General features: G+C 43.6%; 1 protein-coding gene across 1 annotated transcript; it reads left to right on the top strand.

Moving 5' to 3' along the window:
- The first annotated feature begins 26 nt into the window (after nucleotides 1–26).
- Nucleotides 27–19,959, top strand: LOC111950628 (GAS2-like protein 2A). The gene is made up of 6 exons (XM_023968370.2): nucleotides 27–1,167; nucleotides 1,840–2,081; nucleotides 4,704–4,811; nucleotides 5,249–5,345; nucleotides 8,103–8,412; nucleotides 18,143–19,959. Exons 1-6 carry the CDS (start codon nucleotides 810–812, stop codon nucleotides 19,860–19,862), a joined length of 2,835 nt encoding a protein of 944 aa, XP_023824138.1. The 5' UTR covers nucleotides 27–809; the 3' UTR covers nucleotides 19,863–19,959.
- The last annotated feature ends 601 nt before the right edge of the window (nucleotides 19,960–20,560 follow it).

Raw genomic sequence — 20,560 nt, 5'->3', positions numbered from 1 at the left:
TGACTCCTGTTTGCAATCTAGATTGTCAAAGTAGGCTCCATGTAACTATGCATGGAATTATTTGTAAAGTAGTATTTTGTCTTTGCCCATCAACCCAGAACTATTCTTGTGGCTTTTTTTTTTAAAGGTATAAAGACAGCTATACACATTTACATTTACCGTTTGAATAGTGAAGGGGTGGGGGAGGGTGGAAATGTACACTAAGAATTCCAATGTGCAAACATATCACCTTGAGTGTCTGACAATGTAATTGAGTTACTACACCGCATTATTCAAATTAAAATGTATATGTGTAACTTTAATTCTGGGTTAACAAGATTATATAAAAGGTGAAACAAGTGGCGTCCAGCTACAAAATAATTAATCAAACGCTTAAGAACATTAAACAAAACGTTTTGGAAGGAATTTTGAACTTGTTGGGGGAGACTGGTCGTGAAATGGTTAATGGGAATGTTTGGAATGAGCTCGTTACCTTGTAACCAAGGAGAGTACCACAGAAGCCACAAAACAAACTGGCAGCCTGGGTAGCTAGAGAAACTTAAGTGTAGACAGATTTCAGTTTGATTTGGACTATTTCGAACATTTTATTAATTACCATCTTTTGAAATGAATAACTTTATAGTCGAGCGTTTTACACTGTAAATCACTATAACGTTAGCTAAACTAGCTAGCTACGCGTTCAAACCGCATGAAACAAGTGGAACCAGGTGCAGGCTGAGGCAATATTATATTTGCGATACGACTTTCACGATAGTTTTGCCTCATGTCGTGACTTCTCTGCTTGAAGTGTTCATTTCATATTTCTCACAATGTTCACTGGGATTCATCATGCCACAAATCAAAGCATCAAGCCCTTCAAGTCTAGCGAAGAGTACCTGTATGCGATGAAGGAGGATTTGGCAGAATGGTTGAGAGATTTGTACGATATTGATATTGACGTGAACAACATAGTGGAGGCGCTCGAGACTGGCGCTGTCCTSTGTTCCCACGCCAATAATGTCACACGAGTGGCGGGAGAGTTCATTCAAAAGTACGGGATGGTGCGACAGGTCCAGCTGCCAACGAACGGTGTAACGTTCGTAAATTCGGCCCAACCTGAAACTTTCCTGGCCCGGGACAACATCTCAAATTTCATCAGTTGGTGTCGAAAGCATATGAATATTAAAGGTATGACAATATTCCTGCATAATGGCAATTAATGTTTTGACTGACAACTTTTGCTGGCCACAATTTTTCATTTGCATATATCCTACGGAAGGCTTGAACGTAATTATAGTTTAACTAGGTGAAACCATTGCCGTTGTCACTCAGGAGTATCACAGCTGTGAATGTAATATTCTTTATATGCCGTAAATCCACACCCACTTGCCCCACAGGTCAAGTGGCAAACAGGTGTGACAAACTGACATGAATGGAGTCTCTTGAAATAATGGCTGGCTGACCAGCATCTCAATATTATTTCTATGCCTATTGTATTCAAAAAATAAAAAAATATTTCTGAACGCATGCACACATTCAGTAGCCTACAACGGACAGTGTGTGCTAGACAAGTGCTCAACAGTGTTTGATGGAATGCAATCAATATGGAAATGTACCACTAGGTGAGGCTCTAAATCCATACTTCATAGGGACATGGCCTCATGAACCTTTCCCTCAATTTTTTAGATCTGTACTTTTCTAATGATCACATCCCTGGATAGAACATTCATCTGGAAACAGAAAACTCAGCGCCCAGACCAGTTTTCCTGGTCGTGTTGGTCACATGATGCTGCTCCTTCATATTGCGTTAACATCTCGATCCTCAGACGTCTCACTCAATCCTTCTCACTCCTTCTCCAGATGTGCTCATGTTTGAGACAGACGACCTAGTGCTGCGGAAGAATGAGAAGAACTTTGTGCTGTGTCTGCTGGAAGTAGCCCGGCGGGCCTCTCGTTTCGGCATGGCCGCCCCCGTGCTGATACAGTTGGAGCAAGAGATCGAGGAGGAGATCAGAGAGGAGCTGGAGCTGCCCCTGGAAGAGACCCCGCCACTAGCCAAACCCCAGCGGCGCACCTCCAACACTCAAAACCTGGATGAGATGGTGAGACTGCACCGCTGGAACCAGTTCACAAATTGGAACCAATGAACAAATCTTCCACTATAATCAGTGATCAAATCCACTATTCCAACATGTTCACATATCTCCCACAGTCACTAATATTATCTGTAATTGTAATCAGCGATCAAATCTATTTTAAGTGACCAGTTATTACAAATCTACCACTATTACAAGTGAACTCTACAATGAGCAAGTCTACTGTAACTAATGCTCAAATCATCCAACGTAACCAGTGATCAGATCTGTCGGCAATGTGGCCAGTCTGGTTTAACTACTGATCTGGGTCCCTCTATGGGGAAAGGACTAGTACTCATGAGGTTTTATACACTGAATTATATTAGACTTGTTGGATAAACCTAATAATGGTAGTTTGGGCTATAGAGGTTATTTCCATTTTAATGAAGTTATCTGAGGAAATTAATTAGACCATATAATTTTTGTGGAAAAGATTAACAGACCATGGACATTGCTGTACATGTCAAAATAGGCTACAGGATTGACTTGAATCTTCTCTTTTCAATTTGACCTTAACTAAGCCAAAGGGAAAACTGTCTTGGCAATGGATGGACCACCACCTTCTGCTGTCGTAACTCACTTATAAAACCCTGTGTCGAGGGATAAAGGCTTGTTTTTGTTGCTACAAAGATGTGAGTTGTAGGACAAGCAGGGGAAATGTCTTGGCGGGTGCCTTGACTGCCGGGATGTGTCTGATTTGTATAAGTCTGGGGTTCAATACAGTCACTGATATATTGCATATTTAAGCAATAGCTGGATAGTGTAAGGAGACAAACAGTATTGCTGCCTTTGTATAACACAGTGTGTCTTTGTGTGAGACTGAATTGTACTTGATTTGAACTATTAGTCACCCTGGCTATAGAGTAAAGACAACATATAAAAACGTACAGTACATCATGTGCAGTACTTTTGATTACGTACAGTTGAAGTCGGAAATTTACATACACCTTAGCCAAATACATTTAAACTCAGTTTTTCACAATTCCTGACATTTAATCCTAGTAAAGATTCCCTGTCTTAGGTCAGTTAGGATCACCACTTTATTTTAAGAATGTGAAATGTCAGAATAATAGTACAGCGAATGATTTATTTCAGCTTTTATTTATTTCATTACATTCCCAGTGGGTCAGAAGTTTACATACACTCAATTAGTATTTGGTAGCATTGCCTTTAAATTGTTTAACTTGGGTCAAATGTTTCGCGTAGCCTTCCACAAGCTTCCCACAATAAGTTGGGTGAATTTTGGCCCATTCCTCCTAACAGAGCTGGTGTAACAGTCAGGTTTGTAGGCCTCCTTGCTCGCACACGCTTTTTCAGTCTACCCACAAATTTTCTATAGGATTGAGGTCAGGGCTTTGTGATGGCCACTCCAATACCTTGACTTTGTTCTTAAGCCATTTTGCCACAACTTTGGGAAGTGTGCTTGGGACATTGTCCATTTGGAAGACCCATTTGCGACCAAGCTTCAACTTCCTGACTGATGTCTTGAGATGTTGCTTCAATATATCCACCATAATTTTCCTGCCTCATGATACCATCTATTTTGTGAAGTGCACCAGTCCCTCCTGCAGCAAAGCACCCCCACAACATGATGCTGCCACCCCCGTGTTTCATGATTGGAATGGTGTTCTTCGGCTTGCAAGCCTCCCCCTTTTTCCTCCAAACATAACGATGGTCATTATGGCCAAACAGTTCTATTTTTGTTTCATCAGACCAGAGGACATTTCTCCAAAAAGTACAATCTTTGTCCCAATGTGCAGTTGCAAACCGTAGTCTGGCCTTCTTATGGAGGTTTTGGAGCAGTGGCATCTTCCTTGCTGAACGGCCTTTCAGGTTATGTCGAAATAGGACTCGTTTTACTGTGGATATAGATACTTTTGTACCTGTTTCCTCCAGCATCTTCACAAGGTCCTTTGCTGTTCTTTGATTGATTTGCACTTTTCGCACCAAAGTACGTTCATCTCTAGGAGACAGAACGCGTCTCCTTCCTGAGCGGTATAACGGCTGCGTGGTCCCATGGTGTTTATACTTGCGTACTATTGTTTGTACAGATGAACGTGGTACCTTCAGGCGTTTGGAAATTGCTCCCAAGGATGAACCAGCCTTGTGGAGGACTACACATCTTTTTTTGAGGTATTGGCTGATTTCTTTTGATTTTCCCATGATGTCAAGCAAAGAGGCATTGAGTTTGAAGGTAGGCCTTGAAATACATCCACAGGTACACCTCCAATTGACTCAAATTATGTCAATTAGCCTATCAGAAGCTTCTAAAGCCATGACATCATTTTCTGGAATTTTCCAAGCTGTTTAAAGGCACAGTCAACTTAGTGTATGTAAACTTCTGACCCACTGGAATTGTGATACAGTGAAATAATCGGTCTGTAAACAATTGTTGGAAAAATTACGTGTCATGCACAAAGTAGATGTCCTAACCAACTTGCCAAAACTATAGTTTGTTATCAAGAAATTTGTGGAGTGGTTGTAAAATGAGTTTTAATGACTCCAACCTAAGTGTATGTAAACTTCCGACTTCAACTGTACATGTTCAAGTGTTGGCTCTTGGATTTCACCTGTGTTTTTGTTTCTCAGGTCCAGTACCTCATAAGCCGCTGCACCTGCCCCACACAGTTTCCCATGTTCAAAGTGTCTGAGGGCAAATACAGGGTGGGGGACTCCAGCACACTCATATTTGTTCGGGTATGCCTCCCTTCGCCACCTGTTCTACTCCCTTCCCTCTCTCATCCTCCTCATCAATTGCTCACGCTTTACAGCTGAACTCATTCTGTGCCTGTCACGTCKCATCTCTGACAATCTATCACCAATATACCCGTATACTGCAGCACTCTATGGGATAAAAAAAAWAGAAAAACTTTCAATGGAAAATTTTAGTTATGTTTTTTTTTTTTTTTTACTGTGGCAGAAAGTGGGGTGTGGTATCTGTGGGGTGTGACATATGTAACCTTGAAGGTCTCTTGGAAGGCTTTGAAATGCTTAATGCTATGTAGTCATTATTGTGAGTAAATCATATGTCTTTTACTATCTTAACCCACCAATTATACAATGTTGCAGTTGTGCTCTTTTTCATAGGTATGGTTTGTGTGTGTGCGCCCGCATGCGTGTCCATGTTTTATCAGATCCTGCGTAATCATGTGATGGTGCGAGTAGGTGGAGGTTGGGACACCCTGGAGCACTATCTGGACAAGCATGACCCCTGTCGCTGCACCTCTATCAGTGAGTTCTCTCTCACACACACACACACACACACACACACACACACACACACACACACACACACACACACACACACACACACACACACACACACCCCCAATACTAATATCTATATATAATACCTCGCACCTCCCCACACACACACACACACACACACACACACACACACACACACACACACACACACACACACACACACACACACACACACACACACACACACACACACTAGCCCCCCTCCTCGACTGAACCTGCTTGCATCACCATCACTTACATAATGCAGGAGCATCCACCAGGCAAATTGACTGATATAAGAATGAGTCAATATTCATCACGACACACAGGGTGCCAGCCTCTATTCCTCTCCCACAGCTCCTGAGAACTCTAACCACAATACTATACAACAACGCAACTCAACTTTATTAATCGCCACAGGGAGCAATTTAGTTTAGAAGGAATCAGAGTATATGGATGTGTTATATAATTACAGTAGGATGGAGARGTGGAATACCTGGAATATTACTCAAAGCGATTCCCAATATTGCAATACAGTCTAGGGCATGCTGCACACTAGGTGGCAGTCCACACCTTAACCATTGCGCTTGTCATGATTGGACAAATGAGCTGCTCGTTGTGTATTATTGTGCATTGACAAGCACATGCATTTAAAGGGGCCAAGGAAAGGAAGCATAGATGGATGACTGCGGCCCCCGCTGCGCTACTGAGTCACACTCTGTGACATCAGAGCTTCTGTCAATTATATTACTGCTCCACACTAGATGCTGGTGTAATAAAGGACTTACACTATATATACAGAAGTATGTGGACACCCCTTCTAATTTGTGGATCTGGCTTTTTCAGCCACACCGTTGCTGACAGGTGTATAAAATTGAGCACACAGCCATGCAATCTCCATAGACGAGCATTGGCAGTAGAATGGCCTTACTGAAGAGCTCAGTGACTTTCAACGTGGCACCGTCATAGGATGCCACCTTTCCAACAAGTCAGTTACTAGAGCTGCCACGGTCAACTGTAAGTGCTGTTTTTGTGAAGTGGAAACATCTAGGCGCAACAACGCCTCAGCCGCGAAGTGATAGACCACACAAGCTCACAGAACAGGACCGCCGAGTGCTGAAGTACGTAGTGTGTAACAATTGTCTGTCCTCGGTTGCAACACACACTACCGAGTTCCGAACTGCCTTTGGTAGCAACGTCAGCACAAGAACTGTTCAGCAGGAGCTTAATGAAATGGGTTTCCATGGCTGAGCAGCCGCACACACACAAGACTAAGATCAACATGCACAATGCCAAGCGTCGGCTGGAGTGGTGTACAGTTTTCCACCATTGGACTCTGGAGCCGTGGTAACGCGTTCTCTGGAGTGATGAATCACGCTTCACCATCTGGCAGTCCGACAGATTAATCTGGGTTTGGCGGATGCCAGGAGAACGCTACCTGCCCAAATGCATAATGCCAACTGTAAAGTTTGGTGGATAGAGGAATAATGGTCTGGGGCTGTTTTTAATGCTTTGGGCTAGGCCCCTTAGTTCCCGTCAAGGGTAATCTTAATGCTACATCATACAATGACATTCTAGAAAATTATGTGCTTCTAATTTTGTGGAAACAGTTTGGGGAAGGCCCTTTACTGTTTCAGCATGACAATGCCCACATGCACAAAGCAAGGTCCATACAGAAATGGTTTGTTGAGATCGGTGTCGAAGAGCCTGCACAGAGACCTGACCTCAACCCCATCGAAGACCTTTGGGATGAATTGTATCGCCGACTGCGATCCAGGCCTAATCGCCCAACATCAGTGCCCAACCTCACTAATGCTCTTGTGGCTGAATGGAAACAAGTCCCCGCAGCAATGAGCCAACATCTAGTGGAAAGCCTTCCCAGAGGAGTGGAGGCTGTTATAGCAGCGAAGGGAGKACCAACTCTATTAATGCCCATGATTTTGGAATGAGTTGGTCATGTAGTGAATGTAACTGAAGCATTGCTGGCCTCCTCTCCAAGGACGGCTTTTAACCAAAGGCATGTAACATCATAGCTGCAGGAAATAGGGGTGCTGAGGGTGCTGAGCTTTTTTTTCTCTCACACAAAGTAGTTCACTGGGCCTTTACTAGTCCTGTATTAGCAAACCAATATAGCCATTGGCAAAAAAAATCACAGCACCCCCAATCCCAAACATCTTCCCAGGGCTGTGTAAAATCTCACTCCTCCCTCACCAGGCTTGTAAAATAAAGCCCAAAGAGGGCCAGAGTGGAAGGGATGGTGGACTGTGATTGTCATTTTGTCATATAAATAGAGACACATTTCTATTAGGAGCAGCCATTAGCCTAACCTCTATACTTTCAGCTGATGAGAGCTGATCTTTTATTCCCCAAATTTAGAGATTGGAAAAGTTGAAGCCAATGCAGAAATATGAATTGTGACAGGCACTGACATTGCAACCATTACCCTAATTGGTATTCATAAGATCTATCGGAGGTTAAATACTTCAGCTAAAAATGCAGTGGAGAAAAAAAACTAAAGTTATATAAATTGTGCTTCATTCCTAACAAGATCACCATGCCGCAAATAAGTGCTTTATATAACGATTACCATTCAAATTATGTGCTGCTGAATCCTGTATCTTACATTTTATTTTCACCTTGGTGATTTACTGGGATATTAACAGCTTCCCTGTAACACTGGTGACAGATGATGACTTTGTTTTCTTCTCTTATCTTGATTTCCATCCCTCTCCATCTCTTCAGCCCATAAGCTGGCACAGCGCCCTGGCACGCCGGTCCACGAGATCAAAGGCAGGTTGCCGGGGCGCCCAGACGGCCAGGGTCCAACCATGCCCACCATGCTGCTCATGAGTCGCCACGCCCAGACCCCCCTCCAGCCCGTCCTCTGGACCCCCTCCGAAGCCCCCTCCACCTACTCCCCCAGGGGCCTGAGGCCAGCCAGGACATCACCAGACCCAGGGCTCAGAGCCTCTTGCTCCCCCAACAGATCGTCCCTCTCTCCTGACCCAGGCCCCCGGTTCTCCAGGGAGATGAAGACTACTTTTTCCAACAGGTAAGTGAATAATGGTGATGGTATTGATGAAAATATTAGTAATATTGATGATAATGCTATTAAAAACAATGATGGACATTGAGGGTGTTGAAATTGATTGTAAGATCACATTCATGGGTGGTTTTCAGTACCAGGGTACATAATATATCAGTGAATGCCACACAGACCTTAAACACAGTTTGAACCTAACAGGATCATTAATAACACAGCTTGGTTCCCCTGGACCTTGTTATTAGTGCTGATCACTGCCATTTAACTACATTATTAGATTACCTGTTCATTGACGGATGCAAAAAGGTTACATAATATTTTGAAAAGCCCTCGCTTGTTGTCTGGCATCAGCAGCGAACGCCTTCCTAATATTGAGTTGCACCCACTTTTGTGCTCCGAACAGCCACCATTTGTTGGGGCATGAACTCTACAAGGTGTCTAAAGCATTCCACAGGGATGCTGGCCCATGCTGACTCCAATGCTTCCCACAGTTGTCAAGTTGGCTGGATGTCCTTTGGGTGGTGGACTGTTCTTGATACACACAGGAAACTGTTGAGAGTGAAAAATCAATCAGCGTTGCAGTTCTTGACACTCAAACTTGTGCGCCTGGCACCTACTACCATACCCCATTCAAAGGAACTTACATCTTTTGTCTTGCCCATTCACCCTCTGAATGACACACATACATAATCGGTGTCTCAATTGTCTCGAGGCTTAAAAATCCTTCTTCTCCCCTTCATCTTCACTGATTTGAAGTGGATTTAACAAGTGACATCAATAAGGGGTCATAGCTTTCACCTGTATTCACCTGGTCAGTCTGTCATGGAAAGAGCAAAATCACATCAAATTGATTTATATAGCCCTTCGTACATCAGCTGATATCTCAAAGTGCTGTACAGAAACCCAGCCTAAAACCCCAAACAGCAAGCAATGCAGGTGTAGAAGCACGGTGGCTAGGAAAAACTCCCTAGAAAGGCCAAAACCTAGGAAGAAACCTAGATAGGAACCAGGCTATGAGGGGTGGCCAGTCCTCTTCTGGGTGGAGATTATAACAGAACATGGCCAAGATGTTCAAATGTTCATAAATGACCAGCATGGTCGAATAATAATCAATCACAGTAGTTTGTCGAGGGTGCGCACCTCAGGAGTAAATGTCAGTTGGCTTTTCATAGCCGATCATTAAGAGTATCTCTACTCTCCTGCGGTCTCTAGAGAGTTGAAAACAGCAGGTCTGGACAGGTAGATGTCCGGTGAAAAGGTCAGGGTTCCATAGCCGCAGGCAGAACAGTTGAAACTGGAGCAGCAGCACGGCCAGGTGGACTGGGGACAGCAAGGAGTCATACATGTCAGGTCGTCCTGAGCCATGGTCCTAGGGTCAGGTCCTCCGAGAGAGAGGAAAAGAGAGAATTAGAGAGAGCATACTTAAATTCACACAGGACACCGGATAAGACAGGAGAAGTATCCAGATATAACAGACTGAGACCTAGCCCCTGACACATAAACTAATGCAGCATTAAATACTGGAGGCTGAGACAGGAGGGTCAGGAGACACTGTGGCCCCATCCGATGATACCCCGGACAGGGCCAAAACAGGAAGGATATAACCCACCCACTTTGGCAAGGCAACAGCCCACAACCACTAGGGGATATCTTCAACCACCAACTTACTGTCCTGAGACAGGCCGAGTATAGCCCACAAGATCTCGCCACGGCACAACCCAAGGGGGACGCCACCCAGACAGGAAGATCCACGTACGTGACTCACCCACTCAAGTGACGCACCCCTCCTAGGACGGCATGAAAGAGCACCAGTAAGCCAGTGTACTCAGCCTGTAATAGGTTAGGAGGCAGAGAAGTCCCAGTGGAGAGAGGGGAACCGGCCAGGCAGAACGACGCAAGGGCGGTTCGTTGCTCCAACGAGCCTTTCGTTCACGCTTCACACTCCTGGGCCAGACCTACACTCAATCATAGGACCTACTGAAAGAGATGAGTCTTCAATAAAGACTTTAAAGGTTGAGACCGAGTCTCGCGTCTCTCACATGGGGGTAAGGCAGACAATTCCATAAAAAGGAGATCTATAGAGAAAGCCCTGCCTCAGCTGTTTTGCCTTAGCAATTCTAGGCACAATTAGGAGGCATGCGTCTGTGACCCGTAGCGTACGTGTAGGTATTACGCTGCAGGACCAACTCGGAAAGATAGGTAGGAGCAAGCCCATGTAACGCGTTGTAGGCTTGAACAGTAAACCTTGAAATCAAGCCCTTGCCTTACAGGAGCCAGTGTAGGGAGGCTAGCATGGAGTAATATATTAAAAAATGGTTCTAGTCAGGATTCTAGCAGCCGTATTTAGCACTAACTGAAGTTTATTTAGTGCTTTATCCGGTTAGCCGGAAAGTAGAGCATTGCAGTAGTCTAACCTAGAAGTAACAAAAGCATGGATWAATTTTTCGGCATAATTTTTGAACAGAACATTTMTGATTTTTGCAATGTTACGTAGATGGAAAAAAGCTGTCCTTGAAACAGTCTTGATATGTTCGTCAAAAGAGAGATCGGGGTCCAGAGTGACGCCGAGGTCCTTCGCAGTTTTATTTGAGACGACTGTACAACTATCAAGATTAATTGTCAGATTCAACAGAAGATCTCTTTGTTTCTTGGGACCTAGAACAAGCATCTCTGTTTTGTCCGAGTTTAAAAGTAGAAAGTTTGCAGCCATCCACTTCCTTATGTCTGAAACACAGGCTTCTAGCGAGGTCATTTTTGGGGCTTCCCCATGTTTCATTGAAATGTACAGCTGTGTGTCATCCGCATAGCAGTGAAAGTTAACATTATGTTTTCGAATGACATCCCCAAGAGGTAAAATATATAGTGAAAACAATAGTAGTCCTAAAACGGAACCTTGAGGAACACCGAAATGTACAGTTGATTTGTCAGAGGACAAACCATTCACAGAGACAAACTGATATCTTTCCGACAGATAAGATCTAAACCAGGCCAGAACTTGTCCGTGTAGACCAATTTGGGTTTCCAATCTCTCCAAAAGAATGTGGTGATCGATGGTATCAAAGGCAGCACTAAGGTCTAGTAGCACGAGGACAGATGCAGACTCGGTCTGTCGCCATTAAAAGGTAATTTACCACCTTCACAAGTGCCGTCTCAGTGCTATGATGGAGTCTAAAACCAGACTGAAGCATTTCGTATATAGTGTTTGTCTTCTGAATTTTAACTTTTAATGGAGTCCGTTGACACTTTACTGGTGTTGAACATAGTACTGTACAGGCTGTATTTTTGAGCATCAAGCAAAATGTGTTTTGTTACCGATATTGAAATTACTCTTTTTGCTTTTTCCAAAGAGTGAAATTACATCATCTTTAAAGGAATTATCTAAAACGTGCAAGCTCATGCATGACTGTTATATTGTGATAATGTGACTCAATACCTCCATGCTGCACATAGTTTTACATTATTCCCATTTTATTGTGTTGGATCATTTCACTGTTAACGTCCCCCACTGCATGTTAGATCGTTAAAATGAATCAACTTTGTCATGCCGCCACAATGTATTATTAACATTGTAGCTGGCCTACTTCAGCACAAACAGTCACTGGAGTTATAATTATGTGGATAATGATTGTAGGGATGCATATGTTAGCATACACTACACCAACAACAAAAAAGTTTTCAAGCATACACTACACCAGCAGGTATCTGTGGCAGCCTGCTTTTGGAAACGATATGCAAATTAACAGAACTATTAGAAAAAAACATTTTCTACAGTTTATATTATCGGTATGGTATACTCTAGGATCAGACGGGTGTCCAAACTCAAATACCAGTGGGCCAAAATGTAAACCTGAACAAAGTCGCGGGCCCAACATTGACAAATGAACCTTTTAATATGGACCCAACAGTTTTGCTTTAACATTGAATATGGAAACAAGCATCGCTTATTACCATACAATATATAATTTAGATAGTGGAGACATGCAAAATCGATTTCAAAATGAAAAAACACATCCAATGGCATTCATTTTATTAATAAATAAAAATTTAATAAAAATCGTATGCCTCTTTTCTATTTGGCGCCTTCTGATTTAAATACAAAATTAACTTTTTTCCAGATGCGTCGCAGCTTCATCCCACAGCGAGGGAGAAGCACGAAATCTTTCCCTTTTCCATCAGCTGGTCTACAGATTGGTGGCAAAGATCACATGTGCGATCAGCTTACTGTGTTCTGCTCAGGCTCACGTTTGAAAAAGCTTGCTTTTTCTCTGGGCATACGAGGTCACAAACTTTCATCATGCCTTTTTCACGAACTCTCCCTCATTAAAGGGCCGGGCTGATTTTGGCGCATCTCTTGCTCACTATATAACTAAGCCTTTACAGCAGCCTCACTTTGTGATGTGGCTTTTTTGAACATATTCTGTTGTGAACAAAACTTATTTTCATCTTCCTCTACTTTCTGGCTCTTTGAGTCATGTCCATGTCCTTGTTTTGTCCATGGTGTTTCGTTTCATAGTGTCGTCTAATGTTGTAACTCCTTCTTACAGCCAGTTGACTTCACAAACAAGACAACAGTTTGCTTTTACATATGTAAACGATATTCTGCTCCCACTTGTCCACGAAGCTCCTGTTTTTTGCCTTTTTTTCGCCATTTTGGAAGGATAGCGCGCTGACAAGTTGTAGGTCTATTTTGCTATGACTTCTGTCACAGAGGAGAGGACCGTTCTTCTGGGTTGTCCTGATTGGCGCGCGAAAACAACAGCAGAGCATTATGGGATTCGTAGTATTAAGCGGTGAATGCGTGTATAATACCGCGGCCAGCTCTAAGTAGTATTTGTATTGTCTCGCGGGCCAAATATAATAACCCCACGGGCCAAATTGGCCCCGCGCAGAGTTTGACACCATGCTCTAGATTTATCCTTTCAGTATACCGTAGTCTATTCAACATATTTCAGTCTCAGCATTATGCTGCAGAATTCACTGAGAATGTAAAACCACTGACATAGATTTACAGACCTTCTATCCAGGTTAGTTTGAGGATATGAGGAGGACCACATATAATGTCCATGAAACAGTCTTTGTGGTCATCTTTGTCTATCATCACTGGTTGAAACCATGTCCTGCAGCCTCTGTAGACTTGGATGTTGATGTAGCAGCTCTGCTTTGCTTTGATTTCTCAAATTCTGTAATGAGTTTCCAGGTACTTAAGCTCCAGGCTAGGAAATATTCTGAAATGGCATAACATTTTCTGTCCATTGAATTAATCTATTGCACAATAGCATGGCAAGCAAATAAACTCAGCAAAAAAAGAAACATCCCTTTTTCAGGACCCTGTCTTTTAAAGATAATTTGTAAAAATCCAAATAACTTCACAGATCTTCATTGTAAAGGGTTTAAACACTGTTTCAATGAACAATTAATGAATATGCACCTGTGGAACGGTCGTAAAGACACTAACAGCTTAGATGGTAGGCAATTAAGGTCACAGTTATGAAAACTTAGGACACTAAAGATGCCTTTCTACTGACTCTGGAAAAACACCAAAAGAAAGATGCCCAGGGTCCCTGCTCATCTGTGTGAACTTGCCTTAGGCATGCTGCAAGGAGGCATGAGGACTGCAGATGTGGCCAGGGCAATAAATTGCTATGTCCTTACTGTGAGACGCCTAAGACAGCGCTACAGGGACACAGGAAAGACAGCTGATCGTACTCGCAGTGGCAGACCACATGTAACAACTAGAGGTCGACCGATTAGGATTTTTCAACGCCGATACCGATTATTGGAGGACCAAAAAAGGCCGATACCAATTAATCGTCCGATTTATTTACTTGTAATAATGACAATTACAACAATACTGAATGAACACTTATTTTAACTTAATATAATACATCAATATCAATTTAGCCTCAAATAAATAATGAAACATGTTCAATTTGGTTTAAATAATGCAAAAACAAAGTGTTGGAGAAGAAAGTTAAAGTGCAATATGTGCCATGTAAAAAAGCTMATGTTTAAGTTCCTTGCTCAGAACATGAGAACATATGAAAGCTGGTGGTTCCTTTTAACATGAGTCTTCAATATTCCAGGTAAGAMGTTTTAGGTTGTAGTTTATTATAGGAATTATAGGACTATTTCTCTCTATACGATTTGTATTTCATATAACTTTGACTTGGATGTTCTTATAGGCACTTTAGTATTGCCAGTGTAACAGTATAGCTTCCGTCCCTCTCCTCACTCCTACCTGGGCTCRAACCAGGAACACATAGACAACAGCCACCCTCGAAGCAGTGTTACCCATGCAGAGCAAGGAGAACAACCACTCCAAGTCTCAGAGCGAGTGACGTTTGAARCGCTATTAGCGCGCACCCCGCTAACTAGCTAGCCGTTTCACATCGGTTACACCAGCCTAATCTCGGGAGTTGATAGGCTTGAAGTCATAAACAGCGCAATGCTTGAAGAATTGCGAAGAGCTGCTGGCAAATGCACCAAAGTGCTGTTTGAATGAATGCTTACGAGCCTGCTGCTGCCTACCATCGCTCAGTCAGACTGCTCTATCAAATATCAAATCATCGACTTAATTATAACATAATAACACAGAAATACGAGCCTTTGGTCATTAATATGGTCGAATCCGGAAACTATCATTTCAAAAACAAAACGTTTATTCTTTCAGTGAAATACGGAACCGTTCTGTATTTTATCTAACGGGTGGCATCCCTAAGTTTAAATATTCCTGTTACATTGCACAACCTTCAATGTTATGTCATAGTTATGTACAATTCTGGCAAATTAATTACGGCCTTTGTTAGGAATAAATGGACTTCACACAGTTCGCAATGAGCCAGGCGGCCCAAACTGCTGCATATACCCTGACTGCTTGCACGGAACGCAAGATAAGTGACACAATTTCCCTAATTATAAGAAATTCATGTTAGCATGCAATATTAACTAAATATGCAGGTTTAAAAATATATACTTGTGTATTGATTTTAAAGAAAGGCAATGATGTTTATGGTTAGGTACATTGGTGCAACGACAGTGCTTTTTTCGCAAATGCGCTTGTTAAATCATCACCCGTTTGTCGAAGTAGGCTGTGATTTGATGAGAAATGAACAGGCACCACATCGATTATATGCAACGCAGGACACGCTAGATAAACTAGTCATGTGTAGTTAACTAGTGATTATGTTAAGATTGATTGTTTTTTATAAGATAAGTTTAATGCTAGCTAGCAACTTACCTTGGCTTCTTGCTGCCCTCGCGTAACAAGTCGTCAGCCTGCCACGCAGGCTCCTCATGGAGTGCAATGTAAGGCAGGTGGTTAGAGCGTTGGACTAGTAACTGGAAGGTTGCAAAAACGAATCCCCGAGCTGACAAGGTAAAAATCTGTCGTTCTGCCCCTGAACAAGGCAGTTAACCCACCATTCCTAGTCCGTCATTGAAAATAAGAATGTGTTCTTAACTGACTTGCCTAGTTAAATAAATGTGTGTAAAAAAAAAAAAACCTGTGCCCAAATATACCGATTACCGATTGTTATGAAAACTTGAAATCGGTCGATCTCTAGTAACAAAACCTGCACAGGATCGGTACATCCGAACAGCACACCTGCGGGACAGGTACAGGATGGCAACAACTGCCCGAGTTACACCAGGAACGCACAATCCCTCCATCAGTGCTCAGACTGTCCGCAATAGGCTGAGAGAGGCTGGACTGAGGGCTTGTAGGCCTGTTGTAATGCAGGTCCTCACCAGACATCACTGGCAACAACATCGCCTATGGGCACAAACCCACCGTCGCTGGACCAGACAGGACTGGTAAAAAGTGCTCTTCACTGACGAGTCGCGGTTTTGTCTCACCAGGGGTGATGGTTGGATTCGCGTTTATCCTTGAAGGAATGAGCGTTACACCGAGGCCTGTACTCTGGAGCTGGATTGATTTGGAGTTGGAGGGTCCGTCATAGTCTGGGGCGGTGTGTCACAGCATCATCAGACTGAGCTTGTTGTCATTGCAGGCAATCAACGCTGTGCGTTACAGGGAAGAAATCCTTCTCCCTCATGTGGTACCCTTCCTGCAGGCTCATCCTGACATGACCCTCCAGCATGACAATGCCATTGCTTGTTCTGTGTGTGATTTCCTGCAAGACAGGAATGTCAGTGTACTGCCATGTCCAGCAACGAGGCCGAATCTCAATCCCATTGCGCAGGTCTGGGACCTGTTGGATCGGAGAGTGAGGGCTAGGGCCGTTCACCTCCGAAATGTCCGGGAACTTGCAGGTGCGTTGGTGGAAGAGTGGGGTAACATCTCACGGCAAGAACTGGCAAATCTGGTGMAGTCCTTGAGGAGATGCACAGCAGTACTTAATGCAGCTGGTGGCCACACCAGATACTGACTGTTACTTTTGATTTTTACCCCCCCTTTGTTCAGGGACACATTATTCAATTTCTGTTAGTCACATGTCTGTGGAACTTGTTCAGTTTGTCTCAGTTTTTGAATCTTATGTTCATACAAATATTTACACATGTTAAGTTTTCTGAAAATTAACGCAGTTGACATTGAGGACGTTTCTTTTTGCTGAGTTTAGGTCTATGCATTTTTGGTCATAGCATAAAACTTATCTCATTATCAAATCATTTCTGGGTAACAATTATGTACCTTACTGTAGTTTTAAATTAAAATGCATAGCATTTTTGGCCATAGCATACATCCAGAGATTTTGTGCTGTTCATCAACTTCAAGCAAATCACAAAGAAAATACAGCACAATAGCATTATATAGGCCCACTTAAAGGTAGACTCAGCAAAATGACGTTACCACGAACAGCACCGCAGATATTGAGATGAGCGAGATGCAAGACTTAGCTGTCACACACAGTATCTGCGCATGTGCACCGGTTCTCTTCAAGCTCTTACAGCTTGTGAGCCATGGGACCAAAACATCGGTGAAATTGAGCCTCACGCTTCAACACTCTTAGTTGTGGAAATTGACCCTCTGTGCTGTTTACGTTCTGCATCTGTAATATTGCTGGGTCTGCCTTTAAAGTCTATGACATGATAAAATAAAGATAATATTGACTGTCTTGATAAAATCCTAATCACATTTTCAGTGTTGCTGTCTACCAGGCAGTCACTGAGCGCCTTATATGTAATGTAGTATAGTGCGTTCTGACAGCCTTTTTTACACGACAGTTTTTGCATTTATTATTACAATATTACAATATTATTGCTTTGCTAAACAATACAAGATTGATTGAGACAGTTGGTGAAAGCAGAAACTCTAGGCTAGATGTGGGCATCTTACTTCACACAGTAACACATTCACTGTTTGTTTGCTGTTCTAATTTGTGCTGTTGCCAGTGTCTTCTGTCTGTTGTTCGTTTTGTCTTGCGTTGTTTAATCTCCGTTCCCACAGGAGGCCTTTTGCCTCTTGCCGTCATTGTAAATAAGAATTGGTTCTTAATTGACTTGCCTGGTGAAATAAAGGTCAAACTATTTTAAATAATAATTTTTTGTTTAAGCAGCTTTTGTTTGTTTTTTAGTTTGATTACCCAAACACATGCAGAAGTGGATTTGGTAGGCCAGGTTGTAGAGAAGCCTGGAAACAACTTTTATTCTGTATACTTATTCATGCGCAAACTTGCATTAACAAATTAATAATGGTAGTTATTTAGGTCACCTTGGAGAGATCGGATACGCAGTGGCATATTAAAACTTGACAGTGTGTGATTTTGTTGTGCTATTTCAGACTGAGACAGAGTGCTTCCACAACCAATCTCCAGCACCACCAGTCTGGGCGTAATAATGACTCAGCACTCAACTCTTCCACGAGGACAGGCAGAGAGGCCACACGCTCGTCCCAAGCCCCCCGCTTCACCAGCAGCCTGCCTCGGTCCATCCAACACTCCTCCACACCACAACCCCAGCCCAAGACTAAGCCCCAGGCTCAGAGGCCTAGAACCCCCCTGGTCTTCCACAGGTCCTCTGGGCAGCAATCCTCCCTGCCCCAGCCCAGACCAGAAAACGGGCTTACTCAAACCTGGACAAAGTCTCAGTTTGCCTCTAAGCTAAGGCAGAGCTCCATGTTGGGCGGCAACAGCACAGAACCCTCAACCGGTACTGCCCCCCAGAGGCATGGAGGACCCAACACGGTAAGGGCTGCTACATCCACCAGATATACCCCTGTCTGCCCCAGACAACCCACCATCACTATCCAGCAGCCTGAAAAAAGTGATACTCTTCAAAAGAGACCCGATATAATTTGCACCTTCTGTCCAGCCAAAACATTCTGGGAAGAATCATCTGGRCAATGCCAAGTCAGGCCCTTCACACCCATTGGGGGAAACCTGAGGGATCCAAATAAGACACCCACCCCTTATGACATCACAACCAACCCTTCACACAGCGACTCCAACCACGAGAGAATGCAGGGCCTGACAAGACAGAATGCATTTGGCTTTCCTGTCAATGATAAGGCTTCTCACAAAAGCACTGTGGTGTACCTTGAAGAGCCTGAGCATCCAGAACTATGTAGCAAAGTCTTTGTGGCAGGAGACGGAGCGATAGACAATGCTTACCTGTTCACCCCTCCCCCCATCAGCCCAGCCCAGGAGGCCAGTCTGTACCAGAGTCTGGAGCACGAGATCCTGTCCAACCTCCAGCAGCTCAGCGTTGACTCAGATGACAGAAAACACAAGCAAAATGGTAAATACCAACCATCTCAGAATATCGCTGAGAGCGATCATGGTGGATTCAGTACAGTTCTAGCTGGGTTCGAACCATCTCCACATACCTCAGCCTCTGATGCCACACATCCAGTTGAGGCCAGCTTTGATGCAGTCATCACTGAGCTCTCCAAAGGGAATAGGCTGCTGGAAAAGGTGTGTGTGGAGAGCTGGGTGAAAACACTCTCTGGTAGCCCTAGAGCTAGTAGAGAGACTTGCAGCAACACAGAGGTGGTGAACTCCAGCCTCAAAGTGGCCAAAGCCTGTGTGACCAGCTCCTGGTCCTCTATGGGCTCCAGTGTCGAGTCCAAAGAGCTGCCCACTGATTCTACAATCTCGCCTGACTCTGGGAATGGAGTTAGCATTAGCATAAGTCGCAGGGTGACAGACGCCAATTCACCTGTGTTGAACCCCAGAGCCTCTACCATAACAGGCCCTGATAGCCTGTTGAAACCAAGGAATGGGTCTTTCAGGCAGAAGAGGACCTTGAAGAAACCAGAGAGTGTGCCCTCCATCTACAAGCTGAAGCGCCGGCCCAGGCACGACTACAGACCAGGCAAGAAGCCATCGCGAATCCCTACCCCAATCTCCTACAAAGGGGGTCAACCTGTGGGTGACCCTGGAGGGTCCAGAAGGGGGACACACCTAGACAAGCATCACACACCTTCCCCAGGCAGGCAGGCAGACAGGGTTCCACAGAAATGTATCAGAGCTACAGGCAGCATGGCTATGAAGCCACAGTGAGGCTAAGGTACAGGTACTGTACTACATTTATTTTTGGTCAAAGCTGAATTGATGCATCAGACCACACAAAGTAGTGGTTATCTGCATACAGTGGAGCGTTCATCTCAACAAATAAAGGTTTTCAACTATAATGCTCAGTTTCGGGTCAATTTATTACTTATTCTGTGTGCACTCCACTACATTKTGTGACAAAATCATTTTAATGCAAAACTTTCTTCAATGCTATGGTAATCATGTCTTTATTCCAAAAGAAAATATACATTTTCCATCATAATTCTCCTCTATTCCCTCTCCGACAGCTGAATATATTCAAATCCCTGTGATTTTATATGTAAGGGAAATCTATTTAGTGGGAGGTCAGATTTCCACTTCAATTTTGCTTCAGAGCAGTGCTCGGCTCCTTTACAAATGCTCTTTTTAAATGGGGAACCAGGGAGCAACACACACACACACACAGAGGCAGCGGGCAGCTGGAGAGCAATAAGAATAGAAGCATTCAGACCTTAATATCAGACACATCTGCGCATCTCACAGCTGCTGCCTGTTACTCCAKRATCCGTTCTATCAGAGCACAAAAGATAAGCAGACAGCCTCACCCAGACCCACAGACTCGGTTACTGAGGCATGGCTGAATTTCAGAGCCATTGTATTTATATAAGGCAGCAAAGACATATCCACAAACTCAAATAGACATTAAC

This window comes from Salvelinus sp. IW2-2015, linkage group LG23 (assembly GCF_002910315.2).
Source record: "Salvelinus sp. IW2-2015 linkage group LG23, ASM291031v2, whole genome shotgun sequence".
NCBI lineage: Eukaryota > Metazoa > Chordata > Actinopteri > Salmoniformes > Salmonidae > Salvelinus > Salvelinus sp. IW2-2015.
Note: the sequence above shows the minus strand (reverse complement) of the source record. Positions and strands in the feature narration are given on the sequence as shown.